The sequence below is a fragment of the Sinohyriopsis cumingii genome, chromosome 7, assembly GCF_028554795.1.
Source record: "Sinohyriopsis cumingii isolate HCF-2022 chromosome 7, ASM2855479v2, whole genome shotgun sequence".
Taxonomy (NCBI): Eukaryota; Metazoa; Mollusca; class Bivalvia; order Unionida; family Unionidae; genus Sinohyriopsis; species Sinohyriopsis cumingii.
In genome coordinates this window covers 92,434,453-92,459,434 of record NC_142967.1, presented here as the reverse complement: position 1 = coordinate 92,459,434, position 24,982 = coordinate 92,434,453, and the positions used below count along the sequence as shown (strand labels likewise).

At 36.6% G+C, this 24,982-nt stretch overlaps 1 protein-coding gene across 5 annotated transcripts in view; it reads left to right on the top strand.

The window, feature by feature from the left end:
• The first annotated feature begins 8,417 nt into the window (after positions 1-8,417).
• LOC149795715 (G protein-coupled receptor kinase 5-like) overlaps positions 8,418-24,982 on the top strand; it is a 96,613-nt gene continuing 80,048 nt past the window's right edge. For all 5 annotated transcript variants that reach the window (XR_016422392.1, XR_016422394.1, XR_016422393.1 and 2 more), the window contains exons 1-2: positions 8,418-8,581; positions 8,728-8,823. Coding sequence is in view for 2 of the 5 variants with exons in the window: in XM_089965607.1 (XP_089821733.1) it covers positions 8,530-8,581; positions 8,728-8,823 (148 nt within the window). In the remaining 3 variants the exon portion in view is untranslated. The remainder of the gene's footprint in view (positions 8,582-8,727; positions 8,824-24,982) is intronic.

Genomic DNA, 24,982 nt, shown 5'->3' with positions numbered 1-24,982 from the left:
TGGTATCAGGAAAGTTACAATCCATACAAAGTGTTGTACATCACTTATTGGTATCAGGAAAATTATAATCCACACAGTGTTGCAGATTACTTATTGGTATCAGGAAAATTATAATCCACACAGTGTTGCAGATTACTTATTGGTATCGTGAAAGTTACAGTCCACAATAGCATTAGCCATTGGTATCTGAAGGTTATAAAAAGACTGATTACAGAAGTCGGAAAGAGCTATGTACCTCACCAAGCCGAGACCTCTCTCATCAAATTCAGTGGAAGGGAGTTAATAATGGTGTTGAAGACTAAGTTGATTACCAACTACTTTTAAAAGACTTCATTCGACAAGACAAGACGATTCATTGAATTATGGACACCGTGTGTTTTATGACTACGTTTCTTGGATTTGGTTTATCAGTATATTCTTGGTGGCAAATGTATGAACAGTACATGCAAAAACTCGTGTCCACCGAAACCTCACTGAGTTACAATTATTGTGAATATTGATGAATACAAAGTATGCTTTTAAAGTCAATTGTCCCCACCAATTTAGGCGAATATACAATGTACCGCTGTTACACGCTATTGGTTAGTTGGCATCACATACTAAAGGAGGAAACTCATGAAATCCAATCAATATCACTAGCACAAAGCGCCAAAATATCTGCTAAATTCCCCAAGGTGTAAATAGGGCTAACATAACGGAACTTTGGCTAGCGAAGATGTCCTGAGGTACGCGGCAAGACTATCTTTCCAGGATATGACGCACCCGATTAGGAAGATCACTGAAAGGTTTTGAATACCCTTTAGCATAAAATATTCCAGATATAAGAAAATATTAACAGATGGATCCAAATCGAAAGAACCCAACATAATAGCAGGCGCCATATTCATCCAAGAAGACAACCTTGTACTAGGAAACAGACTCCCAGACTATTGCTCCATATATTCCGCAGAATTTTGGGCAATCATCGACGTCCTTAAATGGGTACGTTATAATAAAATAGAAAATAAAACTGTCAATACTCTGCGACTCACGGAGTGTTCGAAAATCCCTGGAGCGCAATAACTCGATCAGTAGGTCAGACTTCCTAGCAGAAATTAATTTAATACTGAAAGGATTAGAATAAAATCAAAATCATCCCATACAGAGATTCCAAGAAACGAAAGAGGATAGATTAAAGCTACAAGAACCAACATACAAGAACATCGATTACAGGTTGACACCAAATGGCAAACAATCTGGAACAACAATATCAAAGGACTAACATTCTACTCAATCCAATCAATGATCAACCGGAATATTAATAGTTCAAAACTAAGAAACAATCAAGACCTAAAAACAATCAACCGAATTAGAACAGGAAAAACTATTTTGGCAGTCAGTTTTGGGAAATATCTTACAATTAACGTAGAAAGGGGAACAAGGTGCCCACACTGACCAAAAGTAGAAGACCCGAGTAATATTTTCAAGGAATGGCCGTTCTACACCACAGAGAGGAAAATATTTCAATGTAACTAGAAGAAGATACAAGAACCTTGTATGTGCCTGTACATACCCAGCATTCTCGATGCCATCTTCCAGAAATAACGAGCTTACCTATCTCAATATTTTTAATTTTTTCCACAGAGATGGGTAAAAAGGTAAAGTATAGATAACCGACATTCCATCTCATTCAAAGTAGAATTTCTACCACGAACCCTCCCCTCATCTTATAAACGCAATTATATCAAATAAATACTGAACTGTCGAACCTTGTGAGTGGGGCAGGAATGACAGATATGGTGATGAAGGGCCACGGACCCAGGTTCATTCGGGCCTGGTAACGCCACGAACCCGGCATTGGTCGAGACGGAACTCCCTGCTGTTCGTACGTCTGGCTGTTGAAACAAAACACAAACAATTATGGCAATATTATTAGTAACAGATTGTAGGACATTGGTAAGGATAGTCAACCAATGCAATTCAAAAGTCAAACCAAACACACAATTACAAAACTAACGAAGGGGATCATTAATATCAGGCAATAGTAAAAAGATCAATACAAATAACTTAACCTAGATAGTAATTAAAAATCTAAACCCATTTATCGCCTACTTGCCATCATGTTCAATCTGGAAAAGGTGTAAGAATAAATATAAGTATTAGAAAACTGTCCCAACCCGCTTAGACCAAGCCCCTGAAGGTGGCACAAATTAAAATCTTATAGATATAAAGAAACAAAAAAAATCTCCATATGATTACCCTAAGTCGGCTCGAGCCCACGACCGTCTTGCCCGGCTTCGCACGTAGCAAATTAAATTAAGACTATAAGGTTACTTAGGGCTCCAAATTAAGAATATAAGGTGGTTTGATCCCCAACCATCAGGCTCCACACAAGGTGGACTAAATAAAATAGAATATTTTCTGACTTATACAAGGAAAGATTGGTTCTGGTCCATAAACGTAGACGTTATAATGTGGGTACAAGTCCAAAACCACCAGGCTCAGCCACACAAGGTAAAGCAATTCGGAAAACGAATTAAAACCCTAATCCCCAAATCTTGTCAAAAGTAAAGACCAATAGCTTGCCCATTTCCAGAACTCTTCATACATCGAATTTTATTTAAAGGATAAAATTCACTGCACAGAGAATTTATATTCTGAAATTCGGCATGACGAATCATTTAAGAACGTTTGAATGAGAATCAAAATTGTCACCCCAGGATTGGGCGCTTCGGATGTTGGCGCCTTGGTGGCTCCGGCGTCCCCCCTCTCCTTGCTCGGCTGAACATGACAACTAAGTTGCGAGCAATGCTCGCATTATAATGCACGGTGATGGGGCTCCGTTCACCCTCATGTGATAAAGTAAATTAAACCGTCGCACATGCCTGAAAAGGCGTGCGCGACGTAAATCTAAATTCAGTTAGTCAGTTGTGCCATGGTTAGTGAATCTATCACGCACATGTCTTCAGCGATGGAAGTACGCAGATTAGACAACCATCGTGAGGCGCCATTCCGGCTGCTACTTACGGAAATCATTCCGACTCCAGCACTATGGGCCATTAGGAGCCCAGAGCAAGGCACTAGTTACTAGCAGAAGCTTGAGAGTTGTGGTCAAATGAACAACCCCTTCTAATAGTGTGGGATGAAACAAATGTGCATTTAGACGATAATGACACTTCTGGGCGCTGGGTGCAGACAAAGACGAGGAAAAACAAGAAGCGGACGAGGAGGCGGAAGCGGAGGGAGAGGCAGATGGAAGCCCGATAACGGACGACTGACCACTCTACAAACGCAGCTTTAGCTCCAGCCCTTATACAAGAACCCTTTGTTATTGTGGTCAAATGTTTGTCTTGGTGGTCCCTGCATATGCGAAAAGCAAGGCCACAACAATGGCAGTTTAGTATATACATACTCTTCACTTACTCCAATGAATCATCCGAACAACGTCTATTGTTGACCTTGGTGGAAGCTGCGAAACAACTTACATAAATTCGTGGACTCTGGGCCTTCCACTGAACAGCAGCACGAAGAAACTAGGAGTGCGTCAGAATTGTGGGAAGAGGAAAATAGCAGCAGGACATTCAACCTGGCGTCCTAACATCCTTCCCCAGGGCTACTAACCAAATGCCTCTTTGTAATAAGGCTTCTAGTTTGACTTGGAAACACATTTTGATAGAACCATGACCATTTCTGATTATGACCTTTCATTACCGTTCCAAATTCAAACCATTTAACCTAACAAGATAAAAAAAGTCATCCAGTCACATGGACTCTTCATGTTTTTTTTGTGATAATATGGGTCTTGTACGTTTTGGTGACGGGATGTTTTCATTCACGTTCACGCTTTAAACACATAAAGCGAAATCGTTCGTCAGTCTGGCTACCCATCGCTGACTCGTCAACATTCAAGATGAGCAGACTGATAAAACTCTTGGAACTTCAAATGCACCTGGAGTACGCCTGGCGCTTGCTGAATGAGCTGGCCATGGGGCTATTGGAGAGAAAGCTAAGATTGAAGAAGAAGAGGAGGAAAAGAAGAAGGAAGAGGAGAAGGAAAGGAAAAGAACGATTCTGCCTCACCTCATACTTAGACCTCTGTGCGAGGTCAAGCCTGATGTGAAGACAACTCCACAGGCAGCACCACCAGAACCACAACAACAACGTCAACAATAACCACAGCCACTTCTACCAGTACCAATACCAAGAACCGCTGTGCCCCGGAAAGAAAACTAGGAGGATGAGCTGGAATGATAGCGGGAGCCAGGACAAGGACATCCGAGGATGTGGTATAGAAGAAGACAGAGGGAACAAATCTTCAGAATCCCAGAAACTGAAGATTGGGGTTCTGAAGCCATTCAAGAGGATTCCGCGCTCCAAACTACAACTGTGAATTGGGAGCAGGACTGGAGTCGTCGTTATATCTGTGGGGCCAGACCTGGAATGCGCACACATTAAGATGTGCATCTGAAGTTCAAAAACAGCCCTTTTCAGGACTAACCAAACCGCTAGAAAAAATGCTATTCAAGATGCCAATGGGTGTGCCTGTCACAATTTGCTGATGACAGTGGAATATGGAAGACAGGCAACCCAAACAACCAAACCAATATCAACCAAATACAACAGAGCCTAGATGAAATCGGCAAATGGGCTGACATCTGGGGATTTAAAATATCAGACACCAAAACTGTTGGAACGCTTTTCTCACCTACAAAAACTAAACATACAACAGATCCCAAACTCCATCTACAAAATACACAAATACAATTTATCAAAGAAACTTATTTCTTGGGAATGCTAATTGACGATACCCTCAGCTGGGAAAAACGACATAACGACACTAATCAAAAGATGCCTACAGGACCTCAACCTTCTTAAAAAATATTAAGGGGACAAAATGGGGCGCAGACCAAAACAACAATGCTCATGCCATATAGATCATTAATTAGGGCCAAACTTGATTATGGCTGCCACGTATATGCATTAGCCAACAACACCCTGCTCCAAAAATTAAACAACATACAATACAAAGCGCTTAGACTTTGTACAGGAGCTTTACCCAATACATCAGCAGAGGAGCTCCAAATATTAACAGGGGATCTACCATTACATCTGAGACGACAGGAACAAATATTAAGATATACCACCAGAAACTCGATTCATAAAAATTTCTATCCAACTAAACTTACACTTGCCCCAAATATCATAATCAACGAACTAACTTCAAAAAATAAAAAAATGTAAAAAATCGGATCCCCCACAATATACCCAAAAATATTAAATAAGGCATATAACAAAAACATCGAAACTACATACAAAAACATAATATGGTACCTTAAGCAAATTAACAAATACGACAAAATATAACAAACATAAGAAAATAAAAACATAACAGCGAACAAAAACATCAAGCACTAGATAGATAAATAAATAAAATAAACAAATTCAGCCCTATCATAACCATAAAACAGGCTAACAAACTTAAATTTAGGGAATAAAAAAGACTAAATGTCCTTGAAAAGTCCTTGCGACCCGAATACTCGGCAAAGACATCCGTCTTATCCAAACAGACTTAGCCTGGAAAAATAACAAATAACTCAGTTAAAAACTAGAAATAACCAAAATAACTCAGACAAAAACAAAAGTAGATCTAGCCTGAAAATAACACCACAAGAATAGATATAGCCACAAGTCACAAACAAAACAAAACGTCAAGCACCAGACAGGACTAAAGCGGTAGGGTAAGACCGCTAGCCAAAGGGCAAGTTCATATCACTTAAAAAACAAACAAAAAACAAATAATTACAAAAAATGTGTGTATGTATAGGTGTATGTAAGTGTGTGTATATATTACTAATTATAAACTTCTTCCACTGCATGTATGCATGTGTTCAGGCTACTAATACAATAATAAACAAACAGGTCTGACAAAACTACACAAATAACTCTCCAACTCCACTAAGCAAGAAACAATAATATATATAAAGTGGCTAACCCCGCCACCAGGCCCGGTTGCACAAGGCGACAAAGATTGGCAATGTGTAAACAAACAGCACTAAACATTAGGTCCCCAAAAGAATCAAGAATATAAGGTGACAAAAGACCAGTCATCAGACCCACCGCACAAAGCGGAAATAAAATACATGACAGATATACAGACCCCAAACTATTAAAACACAACATTTAAATTCCAGCATTACCCACAAGACCAACATATTATAAATAACAAAATTTAGAGGCACAATGTAATTTCAAAATTCCATTAAGTAAAAACAAATAAAAGTCCAAGAACCAGACGAACCAGTCGCAAACATCATGCCGGACTACAACACGGAACCAAAACACCATCAGAACAACAGAAAGAAGACAGAGAAGAAAAAGAAAGCAAAGAAGAAGAAAAAGAAGACCGACATCGACTTTCAAATTGCCTTCTTATACGAGGTTCTTCCTTTGGTTTATGAAGTCCTTTTTTGATAAAAGCTCTATCCACAAAATCCTGATCTGATCCTTTGACTACCACCATCAAAATCTCCCCCCCCCCACCAAAAAAAAACCCCCCCACACAAAAAAAAAAAGACAACAAAACAGTATATTGGGCTCCTGACACCCAGCTGATTGGTACCATTTAGAAATGTAAAAGTACACTACGTACACAAAATTCCAATACATCGTTAAAATGGTAAAGGAAATTATACAACTCAATGAAATTGGAAAATTGCGCAGGTGGCTTACACACTACTGGGAAAATAATTGTCCACTAGCAAAACTGGACTAAAATTTGATCATACGCGCTTCAGCGTTCCAGGTCGTACCGACATCCTATGGCTTACTGCGTCACCGGGGTGCCTTTCCTCTTTGCCTCGCCTAGACATATTCAAAATTCCAAAATTAAGGAGTGCGACATTTGCACATAAAAAAGGAGCTGTGGTTGCACCATACACACAACTCCGGCTAATTAAGAATCCTGACCTTCAGGACTTAACCGGTCGCGAAAGCACCAGCTGCATAGGCGACCAAAATGTTATTATCATCATCATCATTCGCGCCATTCTACACGGAATAATCAAAGAAGATGGCTTCAGATCAGATTGATGGCATGAAGATGTTGCAATTTGCTATAGACGATCGTGGAATGGTGGAGGAATTCATCATGAAATTGGAGTATGGTCTATACCATTCACAGAGCCAAGGTGAAGACAAAAAATGTAAAGAAGACAAAGGAAAGATTGAGAGAGCTGCTGAAAAAAGTAAAGGAAAACAAGGAGGACGAAAAAGACAGAATACGAATGAGAGACTGGAATGAGAAAATAGAAAAAGAAGAGGCAAACAAAAAAAAAGGAAAAAGAAGAGGAGGAGGAGAAACAAGAGTAGGAGAAAGAGGAGAGAAAAAAAAGAACGTAGGAGAGAAAATAAGAATTTGGTGGAAAAAAAGAAGAGATTAGAAGACAAACAAGAAGAAACCTAAGAGCTCTTTTCATGGCCACTCATATGCCTCGAAAATATTTGCTTTCTTGCCTAAATTTTTTTTAGTCTGTTGTATAGTTATTTGTTTGATAGATTAATGTTCATCAATCTATTTCTGTATGTTGTATGTGTTATATATATCTATGTCCCGCCAAACGTTCTAGGTGTCCTCCCTACCGCTCTTTGGTCCCGACTGAGGTCATCCACTTGCAACATTGTTGCAACATTGTTACCAATCTTCAGTACCATCACGTCACTTCACCTATTCTATTCCTATTGTCCCAATATTAATGTTAAGTCCCATTGTCCCCAAAAGGTCCCACGACCTTTTTGACGGAGATTTCCATTGTCCCTATAAATCTTGTCCCCAAAGGGTCCCATGACCTATTTGACTGACATTTCCATTGTCCCCAAAGGGTCCCACTATATTACTTCTGCATTTCTCATCCATCCCATGTCTAAACTAACATTGCGCTCTGCACGAAAAACTGATGGCCTGGATTAAAGCACATTAATCTCTGTACATTTCTTTATGCCATTTTTTAATGGGGTGAAGTTCAAAGTGAGCAAAGTGATGAAAAAAATATGCATTGTACCGTTCCAGGCATATTTCTTCTCACTACATCTAATCACTAGTTTACTTATGGCCGAACAATTTTAGTGGTAGGATCACAGATCCACGTCTAGCTAAACAGAGAGAGAGAGAGATATAGAGTCCAATTTAATCCATTTAATATGTGTTGGCTTTGTCTATTTGTTCAGTCTTTAAAGCTGTATATTTCTGGAAATTAAGAACCGGACTAGATGTTGCGCCATTGAAAATGTACATATAAGAGTTAATATGTAGATATACATGTGCGGTAGATTTAATTTGAGCATCTTAGTGACACGAACAATGACGTCGGTGCAGAGAGACTGGCATGACGTAGAAAAATGGACCAATGAAAATTGACAACACTCTTGCTCCTGGATGAAAGTCCGCCATATTGGTTCCACCACACCCTGCGTGAAAGGATATCAATGAGGCACGGGACTTAATCAGGGTCGCCAGCTGGCCCCTTAAACGGCTCCGGACCCTGAACAGAATAAATGGAACTAGAAAATATAGTTGCAAATACCGTATACCTTAAGGCGAGAGAAGGTTAGTTAGATTTTCATTGAGTGGAAGGGTCGGCCTACTTCTCGGGAATAATATTTGACAGTTGATTTTCACTTTTCGATCGCTAATTGATGCGCAGTGCTTTGATGTACATGCATGATCATCCGTTGATTGTGTTTTATTTGCAGGTGGCGGTGGAAAGCGAAAAGGAAAGAGCAAGAAATGGAAGCAGATACTGAAATTCCCCCATATTTCACAGTGTATAGACCTGAAGAACAAATTCCGTAAGTAGATCTTCAGTGAGAAGGGAGCATCCGACTTAATTTTTTTTTTTTAAAGTCACTTCACGTTTACAACCGCATGGCTTATGTTTCCGCCTATGCCAGTTTGACTGAAATAATTAGAATATGGGTCAGTGAACCATGCCATTATACAGACAACACCTTGTACTTAAACGCACTTTTTCATCGCGCGATCACTTGGCGTTAAGGTTTCATGCTTTAGAATCAGATGCACGGCATATGTGCTGTCTACGAAGTGTAGCAAATTACTACAGGGAGTTTACTGGTTGCATATTTTATTATAACATATTAATTTTTTTACGATCATTAATAATAGGTTTTGATGTCAGTGTTTATTGTGAATAGTTACATGATCTAAATTACAGTGCATGCGACAATAAATTTTCACTTTATTTTAAATGGTGTTACAATACTTGAGATGAAAAGTTTTTGGATACACAGTACATGACTATTCTCTGGTTTATAGACCCAAAGCAAAGCAATCCTGTGTTTACAAATGGTTTATTGTGTATTTTGGGAGGTTGTGCAGAATATAATATAAATCATGAGGAAAATGTTACCCTGAAAATACACATACACTTAATACCAATACCAATGTACGTCACAATTCTCTCATCAGTGCATAAATTATTTTTGCATGTACATATCAATCTGTTTTGCCATTACACTCAATATGAGTGATTTTATGTCATATTCATTGATTGTATAAGTGTAGCCAGTGTTATATCGGGTGTAAATGTTATATCTGTTGTATATGTTGTCTTGTCTATACATGTTTACATTGTACAGACTGCTAGGATGCATAACTATGTTACACTGTAGTATAATACATTTGTAGTGGTTGTCTCCTCAATATGAAGTGGGTAGATCAATGGAATGAGTGAAAGAATAAAAGTGTTCACCATAATTGCATGTTGGCATGCGTTACTAACCTGGCCCTATCCTCCTTTCTCTTACCAGTCTGTCATCAGTCTTCATAGAGAGCAGTTGTGAATCTCGATTTAGCGTGTAGCAATATATTATATATTTATATATATTTTTTTTACAAGAAGTATAAGTAAATTACTGCTTGGTTCTGTTAAGGATTGTAGATAATTTATAAATATGGATGATATTTGCTTTGCACCTCGTATGAACTGTGTGCAGTTTGTATTGTCTTATTGTAAGTCTTGTTTTGTATCTGTACTTGGATGTTTGTTTTATATGCAGTAGGAATAATTTTTACCTTCATCTGAAAAAAAAGTCTATAGTGAATGAATCTTTGTTATTCAATCACGCGGTCTACATAAGGAAAAAAGTGAAACTAATATACATGGGAATATGTACAAATTACAGGTGTATACACAGCCAGTATATGAGAGAGAGAGAACAGGCGTATATAATGTTTGGCAAGAACAGGCACACTGGGTAGTCTGTTAAGTGTACTCAAAGCTAAACAAGATACAGCAGTTCCATTGATAGTCTTTATCACATAAATTTCAGAGAGAAATACACAAAGTACTTAAAATACTGAAATGTCAAACATGCATCATTTACCTGTCTGATGAATTGAGGTACTTTATTGTATGGGACAGAGGTCATATTTCAAGTAGCATTTTCAAACAAATCACCAAACTAGTCTGGGAATGCAAAGAAATTAAGAATAATAATTAATATACATCTAAATACATTTTGTATACAAGTACACTAGCACCTAACAGATGTGAATATTGAAAGAGCGATCAGCTGTAGGAAAAACAAAAGCATTTGCTGTTACCACTCATCGAGTTTAAGATCACAAATAATTGAATGTATAATACATGTTTATTTGCATTCTGTTGTGTTTATTAGGTATCAACAAGTTAATACCCTATAGTGTGCGGTATCACCACAATATCACAAATAGCAAGTTAAAGTGATTATACATTTCATCCATAGCAGCCTATAGCTGAATCTAAAAATAATATAAAATGAGAAAAATATAGTATATAGAAAACATCAACACTGACAGGAGAAATATGTGCAGAAAAAGTGCAGAAAACGTATGCACCTCACTGCAATCCATGCTTCCAAATATTGCCAAAGAAAACAAATCCTACAACCAGAAAATTTCAGAAAAGAATAAGAGATCTCGGAAATGCTTAATTACGCGTATTTGGATGCCAGTTTTTTATTTGGGACGCAGAAAATCACTGAGGCGGGAGTCCTCCGAGGCATGTAATATGTGTGCTGAAAAATTCAAAGACTTGCTAGTCCTGCTTCAGCCACCTGCTTTGTGGGAAAAGGTGTTGATCAGTTAGCTGTGCTGATATTTACAATGACAGAATTCAGTGACTGAAAGACCCCTTGATACATACATATTGCCATTTTATAAGAGTACATAAAAAAAAAAATGATGCAATAGCTGGGGGGCAAGTTCAAAGGCTTTGACTGACATCCGGGTGGTAAATGTACTGATATTTACAGTGATCGAATTCAGAGGCAGAAAGACCCAGAGATGTACATGTGGTCATTTATAAAAGTACATCAAATAAACAACTTTAGCTTTCGTTATTGTGTTCATTTCTGAATGTGTCAGAATAAGCACTGTACGTGACTTCAGAATCAAGACATGTTGAGACTTAGACAAAATGCCATTTGTAAGTGGGTGACAAGTCGCCTAAAAATGTAAACTTTGCCTTCTTCTGTTAGGAAAGTGAAAACGACTTCGCCCTATGATTATTTAAGAGGTACATTGACCATACCATTTTTTTTTTAAATGCCCCTCGCCTTAGCCCAGTTAGTTCTAGTGTTGTAGCGAAATGTATTCATCAAGGCATCAGTAGGTAGGCCTAGTTTTTATATCACTTTTGTTGACAAACAAACTCTTGCCCATTCACAAGCATTATGTTTTGATAGCTGATTGACCATTAACCCTTTTCCGAGTAAGGTAGCAACTATCAATTTCCTGCATGCTATCCTTTGATGATAAAACATACAAACTTGTGTTTTAAGAACAGAATCGGAGATTTGGATGTATATTAACTGTCTTGTACACTATTTCGTCATAAAATTAGTTTGAAACTGTAACTGAACCAGTTGCCTAACAGGAAATAATGGCGGACTTCGCTAAGTCTGGGATGTACCAGTTTATTAGATTGCTATTTTCTTAAATCATCAGGCAAATATATTCAGAAAAAATATACAAATCATTGAAACCAAAGCCTAGGTATTATTTTATTAAAAATTTAACTATAAAATGCAAATTATGTCGGTCAGAAACGTATGGGACAATGCTATGTTTTGGAATTCGCGAGATGCACTTTAAGGTCTAAGCTGTTTTCTGACTTGACACATATTTGCAAAAATACAGGAAAAAACAGCAAATCAGATACTATTTATTTCCCTAAAATTATTACAAGTATGTATACAAATAAATAAACCATAAATTTCCGATCCTGTCAGTGGACTGTTGTAATGAACCTATATTATAGTGAGTGATTACATTACGAAAACCCCTCCATCTAAAAATAGATGCACTCAGCGTCTGTGTTGATTCTGTAGGAAAGAAGGGACTGCAGCTTTTGATGGTGGGACTTTTATTTTTACCAGAATGGGAGTCCTGGACTTCTAGATTTAAAATCCTAGCGAGACCTCTGAGAATATGTTAGACTGATTCTGATGCTTATCAGAGTGTTGAATGATTGGACAAAACATGTTGACATTTTCAAACGAACCAATTGGATAATTGTATATTGCTTGTTATATAATTAGAACAGGATGGCCTAATTGTCCAGAGGGAAAACAAAACAACCGAAAGAGGTTACCCTGGCTAATTGGTTGCCTAAATGACTAAAAGGATGAGAGAAAAGAATAAAACTTTAATTGCAACTGATGACTTTTTGCAACTACAGATTTGTATTATATAAGGTAAAGCATTATATAATTATACCAATTAAACATAAATATTACATAAAATGTTAACTTGTCTGATCCTGCTGGTTGGAATGAAAACTATTTACCTTTTGATGTAAAACTTTTCACTAATTGAAATTATTAAGATTAATAGACAGGGCTGATCAATCTTGGATCTCACCAGGACATACAGTTTCTGAAAAGTTACTGTTGCCACCTTACTTTTCATTTGTCCCAAAAAGCCTATGCCAGTTTGTGATATTGTTTACAATAACTGCAAAACATCGTTCCTTTTAAGTCAGTAAAATCAAGCAAGGGATAACAATCAAGTCAATGCAGCTGAATTTTTTTTATAGCTATCTCATATTTTAAATTTTTTGGGTGGCTTATAGCTCTTGGGGGAAAAAGGGTTACTTTATTGCAGTTTTTACATTTTATCCCTCCACTTTCCCAGTCTAACTTATTATTGTCATTGCAAAAATCAAGTGAACTCTTATTCACAGATCAAATATCGACTTGTGTGACAACTAATTTCAAAGTGATCATAACATATATTTTGTCATTTAAATACAAAAAGAGAGAGCTCATTAAAATAGCTTGATTGTTTTGCTTCAAACGCAATATCACAAGTTGAAGCAAATTCTCTTTACAATCACTGAAAAGTTAAGGAACCATTAGTGTCATTTAATCCGTTAATAAAGGAAACCAACACTAATATCAGTAAAGTTACTTTCTTTGATTTCACTGATTCAACGTGATTAAAATTGGCATGAGCTGTTCATGATGATCTAGTTTGAGTAAACACGATACAAGAAAGCCACTTGAAACACTGCTAGATAATTATACTGGGTGTGTTTTGTGTGGCATGTTTTGATTTGTCAGTAATTTTGTCACTTATCCCAAAATGCAGTCAAGCGGCAATATAATATTCATACATGGAACAGTTATCAATGACCACTGGTATGTGTCATACAGGATGTCAGTGTATATGTAGAAAAGAGTGGAATCAAGCATTCATTATCTCCATAGGGCATTAATGACCAGACAATGGTAGATAAAATGATTTAAGTACAAACATAAACTTGTCCGACTTTTTAAGATGGGAAAAGGTACTTGTTCAAGTCTAGTGACTAGGATGATTTGACTTGCTCAACTTGAGAAAAATGAATAGTCTGGGATGTCTGGCTGTTGGATTTGAATAGCCCTGAGAACACCATGTCAATTCTAATCATGGCTGTTATTACATGGTTTGCATGGTCATTAAAGTTCATTGAAAGTCCAGGACCTCCCTTGGAAATTTTTCTTTGCGCCATGAAATTTGCAAAATTTAATAATGTGGACCTCAGCATGATTTCGTCCAGATGTTTAACGCCAATGCTTGTTGCACTAGAAAGTGATTTTTAGATTAAAATGAGATGCATTAAGAATCATTAGCGATGAAAGTGAAGGAAGCAGAACACAGAAGAGTAATTGTGGATCTAACTTTAATGAAAGATGGAAAAAATAATTCCCTTTACTGGAATGCGATATGACCATTAGGATTACTGGTGTGACTTCTGATCTCATGGTTACGAAGACTGCAAAAGACATCCTTTCGTGACCAGGTTTAAGAATTTTAAGAAATCTATTGAACACATTATCACCCAGGACATTTTTAACAACAAAGAAATCAGTAAACTTGCAGAGACACATCCATTATTGGGATTACAGTCAGGGGGTCGTTGCAGATTTTGATGGTATTTAACTTTTGCTGCAGTGAAGGAAAGATGTAAAAGTTCAAGCGTAACTTATTAAAGAGAAGATGAATCATTAGTCTCTTTGATTTTTGGATAAATGTGTTTTATGACGAAGTACAATAAAACCGGTGATAGTACACATTTTATGACAGGCAGTAAATTAACTGTCATTTGTTAAAAAGATTTATTCAACTTCTTGTTTTGGCTTATATGTAATGTGTTGGTGTAAAATATTGCTACAAAAAGATTATAAAGACTGTTAAAAGTATGACTTAAGTTTAAATTATAAGGAAAATGAACTAATAAAATTATCCTTTGAATTGATAATGCATTTGTGTGTTAATTGTGCATGTTGGTTTATTTTTAATTTGAGAGAGAGAGCGAGATAATGTTGTGCAAGTTGCAATATCCTATTTAAAGTTGAAAAAGTATGGGTCACATGAAAATTTGTCAGTACATTTTTGACCAATGTAGTTTTTATTTGACCCTGATTTCTGACACCAAGGTTTTTTATTAACCCTCAATTTTACACCCCTGGGAGATACACTGATTAATCTCCTTATCGTATGTCATGGGTTAGATCCCCAGCCGAGTCATACCAAAGACTTACAGAAATGGTACTAACAGCTTGCCTCGCTTGGCACTCAACGTTAAGAAGTTAGTGTTAGGACTGGTCAACCTGGGGTCAGGATAATGTGACTGGGTGGGACATTATGATACATGTCTGCGGCATGATGTCCCAGTGCTAGACATCACTATAAACTGTTACACTGCAGATATCTTAGCAATATGTATGAAATTTAATTTAAAGAATCCAAGTCACTCACACATTACATAAAATTGTTTTATTCTAGTCTTTTCTACATAAAATTGTTCTGCAAGTCCCCCCTCCCCACCCCACATGATATCATTAGTATAATAAATTACTTCTAAAATAATGTGTCCATTTAAGTGATGACATGTTAATGTTTGGTAATGATTTATTCAGATGTTGCTAACTGTATGTGATTTTTAATGTAGCTTAACAATTTTTCAGTCATATCTCTATGCTGTCTGCAGTGTGGCAGTTTATAGTGATGTCTAGCACTGAGGCATCATGTTGTGGACATGTAGCATGATGTCCCACCCAGTCACACTATCCTGGCTCAAGTCGCTTATATCAATGAAGAAAAAATGTACATTATAAAAATTTGTTGCTAGTTACATTCACCAGTAAGTAAAAATAATAGTGCCACTTTAAAACTTCTTTTCGCATTTGGTGGCGCTCTACAGTTTCGCATTTTGCATATGGTTAGAATTTTATAGAAAAAGAATTTTCCCTGGCTTTTCTCTGGTGTATGATTGATGGGTGTAATATGGGTTATAGAGTATACAGCTTGGTCATACTCCAGATGTGCATCTTTCAAAAAAGTGCTAGCTCCACTTGGTCATTTTCACTTCCTGAACTTCAGAGGTAAAATGTCTTTAAAAAAAGAGCCGATAACTTTTTTTACATTTTATATATTTAGTAATTCATTCATTGCACTTTCAGAAGCTGGAATTGTCTAGTCTGGCAGAATTCATTTTCCCTATTTTCATAGCTGCTATGGATAGTGTACTTTAGACTAATTCAGGCTGATTTTTTTTAGCACAAGGGAGCAGTCATTTTAGTTAGCAGTGTGCTTGGATCATGTACAATTTCCAAAAGTACAATATCCGAAGAAATATCCACATTACATTAATGTAGCATAGAGGTATGCCAACATTCTCTCCATTGTGCATGTTTTAAATGCAAACAACTGCACCTTACATGTATCACTCTCCCAAAAGTACATAATAACTGGTGAGCGCCCCCTTTGTTGCTAAATGCGTAGCTGAGCGGAGGCCCTTAAGTCATTGAGAAATGAACACCTCCATTTCTGTCACACACATTGTAATGTATAGAGTAGTTTCTGTTTTCTTTCCTGTGGCAGGATACAGCTTTTGACAGAGCGAGTTGATGTATCCTGGATGCACATGAGTAAAGATGCCAACAGGTACCTGCCGGTTAATAATAACTTTGGTAAAAAAAATGAACAACCTTGTGCCCATTAAAAAAAATGTATTTCGAGTTCAGATTGAGACACAGAATGACGAGTACAGTTTCAGCGTTTTGTTGTGTGCACATTTATTCATCATCACAGGGGCTCGTATGATTGCTTACAGTTTACGTATCATACATGACCTATTTAAGAATCAGTGCTGATATTTAAAGCAGGACTGTCTTAACTTCGTACCTCTCCATGGTTAGTGCGTTTGTTTTGAGGTCCTGATGACAAGGTTAGTACCTTTCATTGACAGTGACAGTGAGTACTAATTAAGAAATATTTGAAGAAATAAAATTAAAATACATCACTTCACTCCCTGGATAACTCACGATCCTGCTTATAATGCGGTGTCTGGCATTGCTCTTGGTTTTTTCCCCAAAGAAAATATCTTTTAAATATGTTGAATGTGAAAAAATTACGATAAGAATTGGTAAATTAAACCTTGATGCATCGCATATTTTATCATAAAAAATGGTGATGAATGCCCGTAAAGAGAGAACCCATATAGTGAAATTTGCAGGTTAAATAATGATAAATAGTTGTCAATACACTATAAATAAACAGACTGGTGAAATTGATCGATGAAAACTTCCTGGTAAATGCTAACAGGTGGCAACAGCGAATGAAATAAACACTAGTTGAATGTCTTGCTATGTGAAAGTCACGTTCTATTCTTTTAATTATGTTTCAGTGTAAACATTATAATCGCAACATATTCTGTTCTATGAAAACATGAAAAGAGTCAACCGACCGTCACATCGAAACCCGTGAGTACTTCTGTGAGAACCTAATTACATGCCAGCTTTGTTTTGATCAACAACTTGGGGAAGTGCTTGTTGCATTAAAAAATCTATTAAAAGAGACCTGTGTTGTTTTATCACTTGTATCAAATCGAGCAAGGGAGGTACAGAAAAAATTAAAAGGCATGCAAATATGAGCATAAATTCTTTTACTCACTACCATTATCAAAATTCATTTTATTTGACCAATCGAAAATGGTTTCACATTGACAGGTATGTGGTTGAAATTTTTCAAAATTTTGCCAAATTGGCAAGACTGGTATTTTTGACTTAATTGGTTGACACATCTCAGGTTTTCCCCATATTATTTGAATCTTAAGGGTCTGTGACTCTTGGGCTAAAATTTCTAAGAGTCCAAATTTAGTAGTTATAAATCAGCATAGACGTATATTTACAGTTGCTTCACAAAGTGAATAGCTTACTTCACTCTTTTTGAGGTTTCAGATTATTTCAGAACTCTTTTTTAAACTGTTAATGTGCGGATGTTCCTTCATTATTTGTGATCTTAATTTGACTTTCTGGCAATTTTGACCATATAAACCCCTTTCAGGTTCTAAATAATGATAAATAGTAACTGGTAAATGGAGCAGTGAGCATGTATTTTGCTGGAATTCCAAAATCAAGAAACATCCTCAGTTTTCAGTAAGCACCTGATTCACCAGGTTGAAACTTTTTTTTCTCCCTCATATTTGATAACCCCTGACACTTCATTCTTGGACGTCAACCAGCTGCATATTTTCTCCAGCTCAGTTTTGCCATAATCTATGGTTTCACTGGATGACATTGGCACTAGTTTTCGATTTAGTAAATTGTTGATGTCCAGTTTCTGTATAGATGAGTTGTCAAATTTAGTTGCTATGTTTTCCTTCAGGTTGTAGAGGTAGTCCATTGAAACATTTTGGAATCCAGTGTAAAGTTGTTCACTCCTTGTCAGTTTCACATCCTTGTACCAGTTTCCCCTCAAATTGATGTTATCCTCTCTACAATGTTTGATGATAACATTTACAGTATCAGTGACCAATTCATTGTTCGGGAAGGCTTTACAATTTGTTCACCAAAGACAGCATGTTAATGCGGAAAGTGGTCTTTAATATCAATGACTGTCAAACTTGCCTTTGGCCTCTGTGCTTACCTCCCTTCCTACCCAACATAACTAGTACTGTAACTTACAATGGAGATCATTTTTATCATGTCTAATCCTATACTGTTCCACATTCATTTACAGCTGTATCTAATTTTCCATTGAGTGGACACACATTCCATGACATGAATGTCCTTCTCAATTCCTGCCTTAAATGATTCCATTTACAGCCATCTTGTTTCCATTCAGTCATCTTGTTTCCATTTACAGTCATCTTGTGCACTATATCAGTTGTTTCAGCTATGATTATTGCAGTGAAGTAGCTGTAGTTAGTATATGCCTACCAGATTTCGAGTTGATAGCATCTAACATTTATGCTGCTTGTGCGGATATCATCATTGCTAGCCTAGGTTCCAATAACCCTATCTGCGCCTTTTTGGATCGAATAGCTATATCGATGCTTTTTCCTAGCAACATTTATTGGATTACATGTGTAGGTAATTCCAACTAACCAGTAGCATGGTGCATTGTACGTTGGCCAAAAACTGTGGTGGCAGTTGACCTAAAATGATTACTTTGTAAGTTTAACATGGAAAGCACGATTATATACCAGAGGAAAGCCATTACAGGTCTGTTTGGGTGAAAGGTATTTTTGCAAACATGGACCAGCACTGAAAAGTGCTTACTTATTTGTTCATTTGAGTTGTGCGATTCCCTTGTCTTGATCACGTAGGAACAGTGTTCAGATTTGAACAACTTAATTTTGATTGGATGCAATGGCTTGCTGGCACATCCAATGAAATTTACAGACCTGAAGGGTCATGGTAACCTTGGCTAGAGAAGATCTTGTAGATCTTACACTTTTATTTAAGGCATTGTTGTTTGTTTTTTCAAAATTAAAAATGTGCTTTTCTGAGGTCATGCAGAAAACATCTTAGAAACACATATTGACAACAGACATATGAAAATACATAAATACATAAAAAAAAATAATCGATTGTGTACATTTTTGGTCTGCCTTTATACTTATTCAATCCATTACTAAAATGTATGAAAATAGTAACAGTAAATAAAATAGTAACATTGATTTATAATAAATTACTTACTTGACATTTACCATAAAAGAACTTTGTTTTGAATAGCTAATTAAGATGATAAAGCACTTTTATTTAAATTTAACATTTGTTCAGCATAATAAAAAAGCTATTATTTGGTTAGAATAATTTTTTTTACAGAATTTAACATATTCTATATTATTTTTGTTTACTAAATTTTATATAGCAATTCAAAATTGAAAAAATTGCATTATTTTCATCATTCTTGTCAGTCCATCATAATTCACAGATGTTTCATTTTAAGTCTCCTTTCACGTGTCCTCTGAATTTCCATGTGCATTTTGATAGAGTATGTTTCCATATTTTTTATCGCTGTGCTCATTTTCACAGTCCAGGCCTGTTTCTCACTGTTGTTTCTCAGAAAAATAGGTAGAAATGTTCCTCCGGCTGCTGTATTAATATGCAGTACTTAAAAGTAGCACAGAGTACACAGTAGTAATGTTAGAAGGGATCAGATGTGAAATCACTTAAATACCAGAAGCATAATTATTTTTTTACAGAACATTGAAATCAATAATTACACCAAGTTTTTGTGTGGATATTATCATCATTTAAAAAACGTGGTACCTACCACAATAAATTCTCTTTGAATTCTGTACATAAATTTTTAATTTCTGGTTCTCACAGCCATTGCCAATTTCCCATCTTTATTACGTGATGTATATCATGATACACAAACGGTTAATTAATCTTCTCAAAACAATAGCATAAAGTTGACATCTATAACAGTTATCAGATAATTCCATACAACTGTACAACTTGTCATGAGAACAATACTGATAAGTGTCAGGCAGGTGCTTACACTTGGTTATTCAAGCAGCAAGAATGTCAAAAGTTATGTAGTTCTGTTATAGTGTTCAACACAGCAACATTTCTGAAAGTCAAACTGACACATTTGGTGGAATTTACAGGCATCAGCTGTGAGGCAAATACATGAAAACCTGGGAGTAAAGAATATACAGAAACCATGCATTTCAGGGACACTTTTTTTTTGTTCACAAAGTTCCTCTAAATCAAAAGTCTTTGGCAATAAGCAAGAAATATCGATCAAGATAAACTAAATTAAAATATGGTATAAAATTATTATCAGAACATATTAATGTCGTCATCTAGCTGCATTATTGTGACTCGGAAGGTTGCCAATGGTCATGCCATTGTTCATTTTCACTTGCTACATCACAATTTTTAGTCAGAAATATGTCAGTTTAAGTTGCAGCTTGAAGTACTGTTTGGAAAATATGTCATTTAATATACAATTTGAACTGTGTATAAATTTAAGTTTCATTTAAAAAAAATGAGCCATGTACAACTTGAATTACTACTTGTTGAGCTGTGGGCCGATTTTTCAGTGGGGTGGATACTGTACTTGGTACATGTACTTACAGATTGGACATTGAAAATTCTGTATAGTAGGTCTATGAATGTATTTGTTTTGGTTGTCCAGAATTATTTAGTGTCCAGTGAAGAAGAGAATACTTATTTAATTTCTTTTGATCCATACCCAGATTTAAGGTCACTGACAGTGCTTTAAAAAATCTGATTGCCCGAAGCCCTCGGGGACACTGATTTAAGATTGGGCCCCTCCTGTATGTATTTACCTATTCAGTTTAGTGGGTCCTCTTATATGTGAACGGGTTTATGCGTGAGTATATACGGTATTAATCATTAGCATCAACTCAAAACAGATAAAGAAAATTAGATGGTGCCTGGATTATTTAGACCAGAGATTTTCGTCAAGTTTCATACCCAAAACAAATGAAACTATTGATGAAAGCATGTTAAAATTCATAGGAAGTCTCTTTTAGGCAGTATCTCCCAGCAAAGCCAACAAAATGGGGGGTGAAACTTTGGAATATGGCTGACAGCACAACTGAATACATGCACAGATTCCAGGTATACACCAGCAAAAAAGATGGGCAAAAAAAGGGGCTGGCCTACATAGTGGTAATGGATCTCTGCATACTCCTGTTTTCAGAAAAAATCAGACAGCCTATTTTGACAACTTTTACACAATCACAGATTTATTGAGACTTGCATGCTGGAGGGGTGATGGCCTGTGGAACGGTTCATAACAACAGGAAGGGGTTGTCAAAACAAAGTCACAGAGAAGAATGAACTTAAATTTTGTGTTTGGCAAGATACAAAAGCTGTTTGTGTCTCGCTAAATTTTCATGACCCGTCATCACATGGCTTTGTAAATGGACATTCTGGTTTGGCTGTTCAGCAACAGGTTGTAGTTCCCAAATTGCTATCAGATTACAAGCAAAACATGAAGGGAAGTAGATCTCTGACCAGGTGGTTGGGTACTATCTTATCACCGGTCAAAAAAATGGTGGCATCAAATTTTCATTTAACTAATGGAAACTTCGGCATTCAATGCATATGTGATTGCATGTGACACAGATCCAGAGAAAGTCAAAAGTACGTGGTCAACATTTCATAGCTTTCTGGAGGACTTAGTTGCATCTCTGGTTGGTGACACTTGAGCTGGAAAGGCTGCAGCGCTTGTTCCAGAGCCTACCAGAGGAACAGTACAACATACCATTGAAAAAATGTTTGACAGAAAAAAAAATCTATCATGAATGTTCACTGGCCACTCAACTTGGAGAGAGAAGAGGGGTGACAAAATTTGGTTGCAAGGAATGCAGTGTCCCTCCTTGTTCATACCGAATGCCAGGGAGAACACATTACTAGGTGTATAAACGCTTAAAAGCTGATGTTTTCTAATTGGTCATGACCACAAGAAAAATGGGATCAACAAGAGGTGCTGATGTTCCCTCCCCACCTAAACAAAGATTGATGAATAATTTAAGAAGACAACGGAGAGGATGTCAGCTACAGAGCAGAAAGAAATTGATGATGCACTCTTGAAACTCATTGTTGGCAAGGTTCTTCCAAGGAGCCTTGATGACCATAAATATCTTAGATTTTGTGATGCTTCTTAATCCAAGTTTTGAATGATAACACTATAAATTATTAATATTTATTTAAAATGACAGAATAAACAAAAACGTTTTAATCCATTTGATTCTAGACGTCAATGCTGTAAGGTTTTGAATTTTCATGCCTAAATTAAGCAATGTTTCATTAAATATAATGCTGTCCTGTCGAATTAAACATCCAATATTCCAAATACATGTATGCCCCGTCTTGTTTGACTACCATGACTAAATGTTTCAGGTATGAAATTCCAGGTCGTAAATCAGTGTCCTCCAAACTAGCTGAGAAGAAAGACCAGGCTGAGAAGAAAGTGAAAGAGGAACTGCATGATGTTCTTGATATAGCTGTTACTCATGATGCATGGACTTCATTAAACACGGAAATTGTAGTACAGTGACTGCACATTTTATTTCCAAAGATTGGGAATTGAAAAGGCAGTCACACTGTGAAAAACAAAAAAGAAAGCCACTAAGAGGTGATGGAGTCTTCCAACACCAACTGGAGTCACTGATAATGTAGCCTATGAGATAAAGGCTTTTGATTTACTTCATTGGGCTCCATTTGATTGTTATGGTCACAGAATCAACTTTATTGTGAAAAAAAGCTTTAGCTATATCAGAACTGCATACATGCCAACCGTTATGCTTTTTTCACCAAATTACGCATTACGCGTAACTGTTTGGATTATGCATTTTCGATATATCCCCCTCCCAAAAAATTAATTTGTTTTCTCATTTTTATTATCATCCCATTAATCCCACAGACTGTATTCTAGAAAAGACAGCGTCACTGTAACTACGACATAAGAGTACGCTTGTCCGAATACTTGGATGCACTATCCTAACAGTATTATGTTCTATTTATAGCAGTTGCCCTACTTCAAGAAACATGCTGGTTTCTACTTTGAACTTTTGACCTCGGTTTCTGTTTATAGCAGCTGTTTGGATTAGTGAAGAGAAAACAGACTGGTTTTCTAACTTTTAATCTTTGCTCGCAGGTTCTTTGTTCTAATTCGAACAGAACCAGTTTGTAGGTATTTGGCACTAAAAGTCAAGTCAGATTTATTTTAATCCATGCGTGTTAGAGCAAAAATATTTTTCAAATAATTTCACAGATGGATTAGGAAAAGACGAAAAACCGATTCAGAGATGAATACATGAATTACACAATACAGATTTCATTCTAGTGGTCTTCATGCACCGTGTATGGCTGCGTGGAAAGGATTTTTTAATATTGGTCATGGTGGTAAAACAAAAAAAATTTTAATTTGCTCGTTTACTAACTCCAGGTACTTTTTATACGGCAGAACTAAATTGTGGACACGAATTTTATAAATGCATATGCGTTATCTACCAAGTTGTTAATAAAACGCGGACAACCTCTAGCAGTAGAAGACTACATTGGTCCTTTGTTCAGGCAGATGTTTCCTGATTCCAGAATTGCAGAAAATATGCATGTGCAAGACCTAAATCATCTAATATTGCTAGGTGTTTAGCAGAAGATACTTCACTAAGAATTGCAGAAGCCATGCAAATTGGGCTGTTTAGTATTGCAACAGACAGGAGTTGTGATTGTGACAAAAAGTTTTACCCAGTCTGTGTAAAAGACTTTGACAACGAAAAGGGCCAAGTCAGAGTGTTCTTCTTTCATTACCAGAATTTTTAAAATTTATTTGCTTGATAATACTTCTAAACTTAACCCTTTACCTCATGCAAGTGTCTTTGGAAGCCTCTACTCCATTTGCATGGAAGCGCCTTTTGACGCCTGCTGTAAACATCAGCTATTTTGAGCTGGTTTTTGTAGCGCCACCTTCGAGAAAACCCCCATATTAGATACTACATTCATTTCTGTGAATGACAATTACGTCAGATCATGTGGTTGCTGTTTATGCACTGGTCGATATCTGCTATTTAAAGTAACTGGGTCGTAATCTCCACTCCAAAATGGCGGTTGTGGATTTCATTCAGTACTTAACAAATTTTCACGATTAGAATCACAACTATAAAAGATTCAAAAACTTTAGGTAAGGGCTCTGATATTGATGTAGGCAGCAATTAGTTTTTATAAATTGTCAAATTCAGGTGACTTAGTGATGTAGAAGCAGATGAAAAACATGTAAATTTAGAGTATGGGAAATGGCAGCTACGGTTGGTCACGTGGCCTCACTGACATGGCAGTGAACGAGTTCTCAAGATTTTAAAGCACATAAAAAATTCTTCCGTGAAAAATAATTACACAGCTATAACAATCGGACTTTACTCTTAAATTTTTCCACACATAATAGATGTGTACCTAAAATGTAAAATGGTTAAAATTGCTGTTAAACGTAACATACACTACATTGCTTAACAGTTCACAGGCAGGCCTATGCGTATGCTGTCGACTAGGTAACAGGTGTTCTATTTATAGCGCGCTGCACTTTGTCACTATGCTCTATGAGGTAAACGGTTCCTATGCGTATGCTGTCGACTAGGTAACAGGTGTTCTATTTATAGCGCGCTGCACTTTGTCACTATGCTCTATGAGGTAA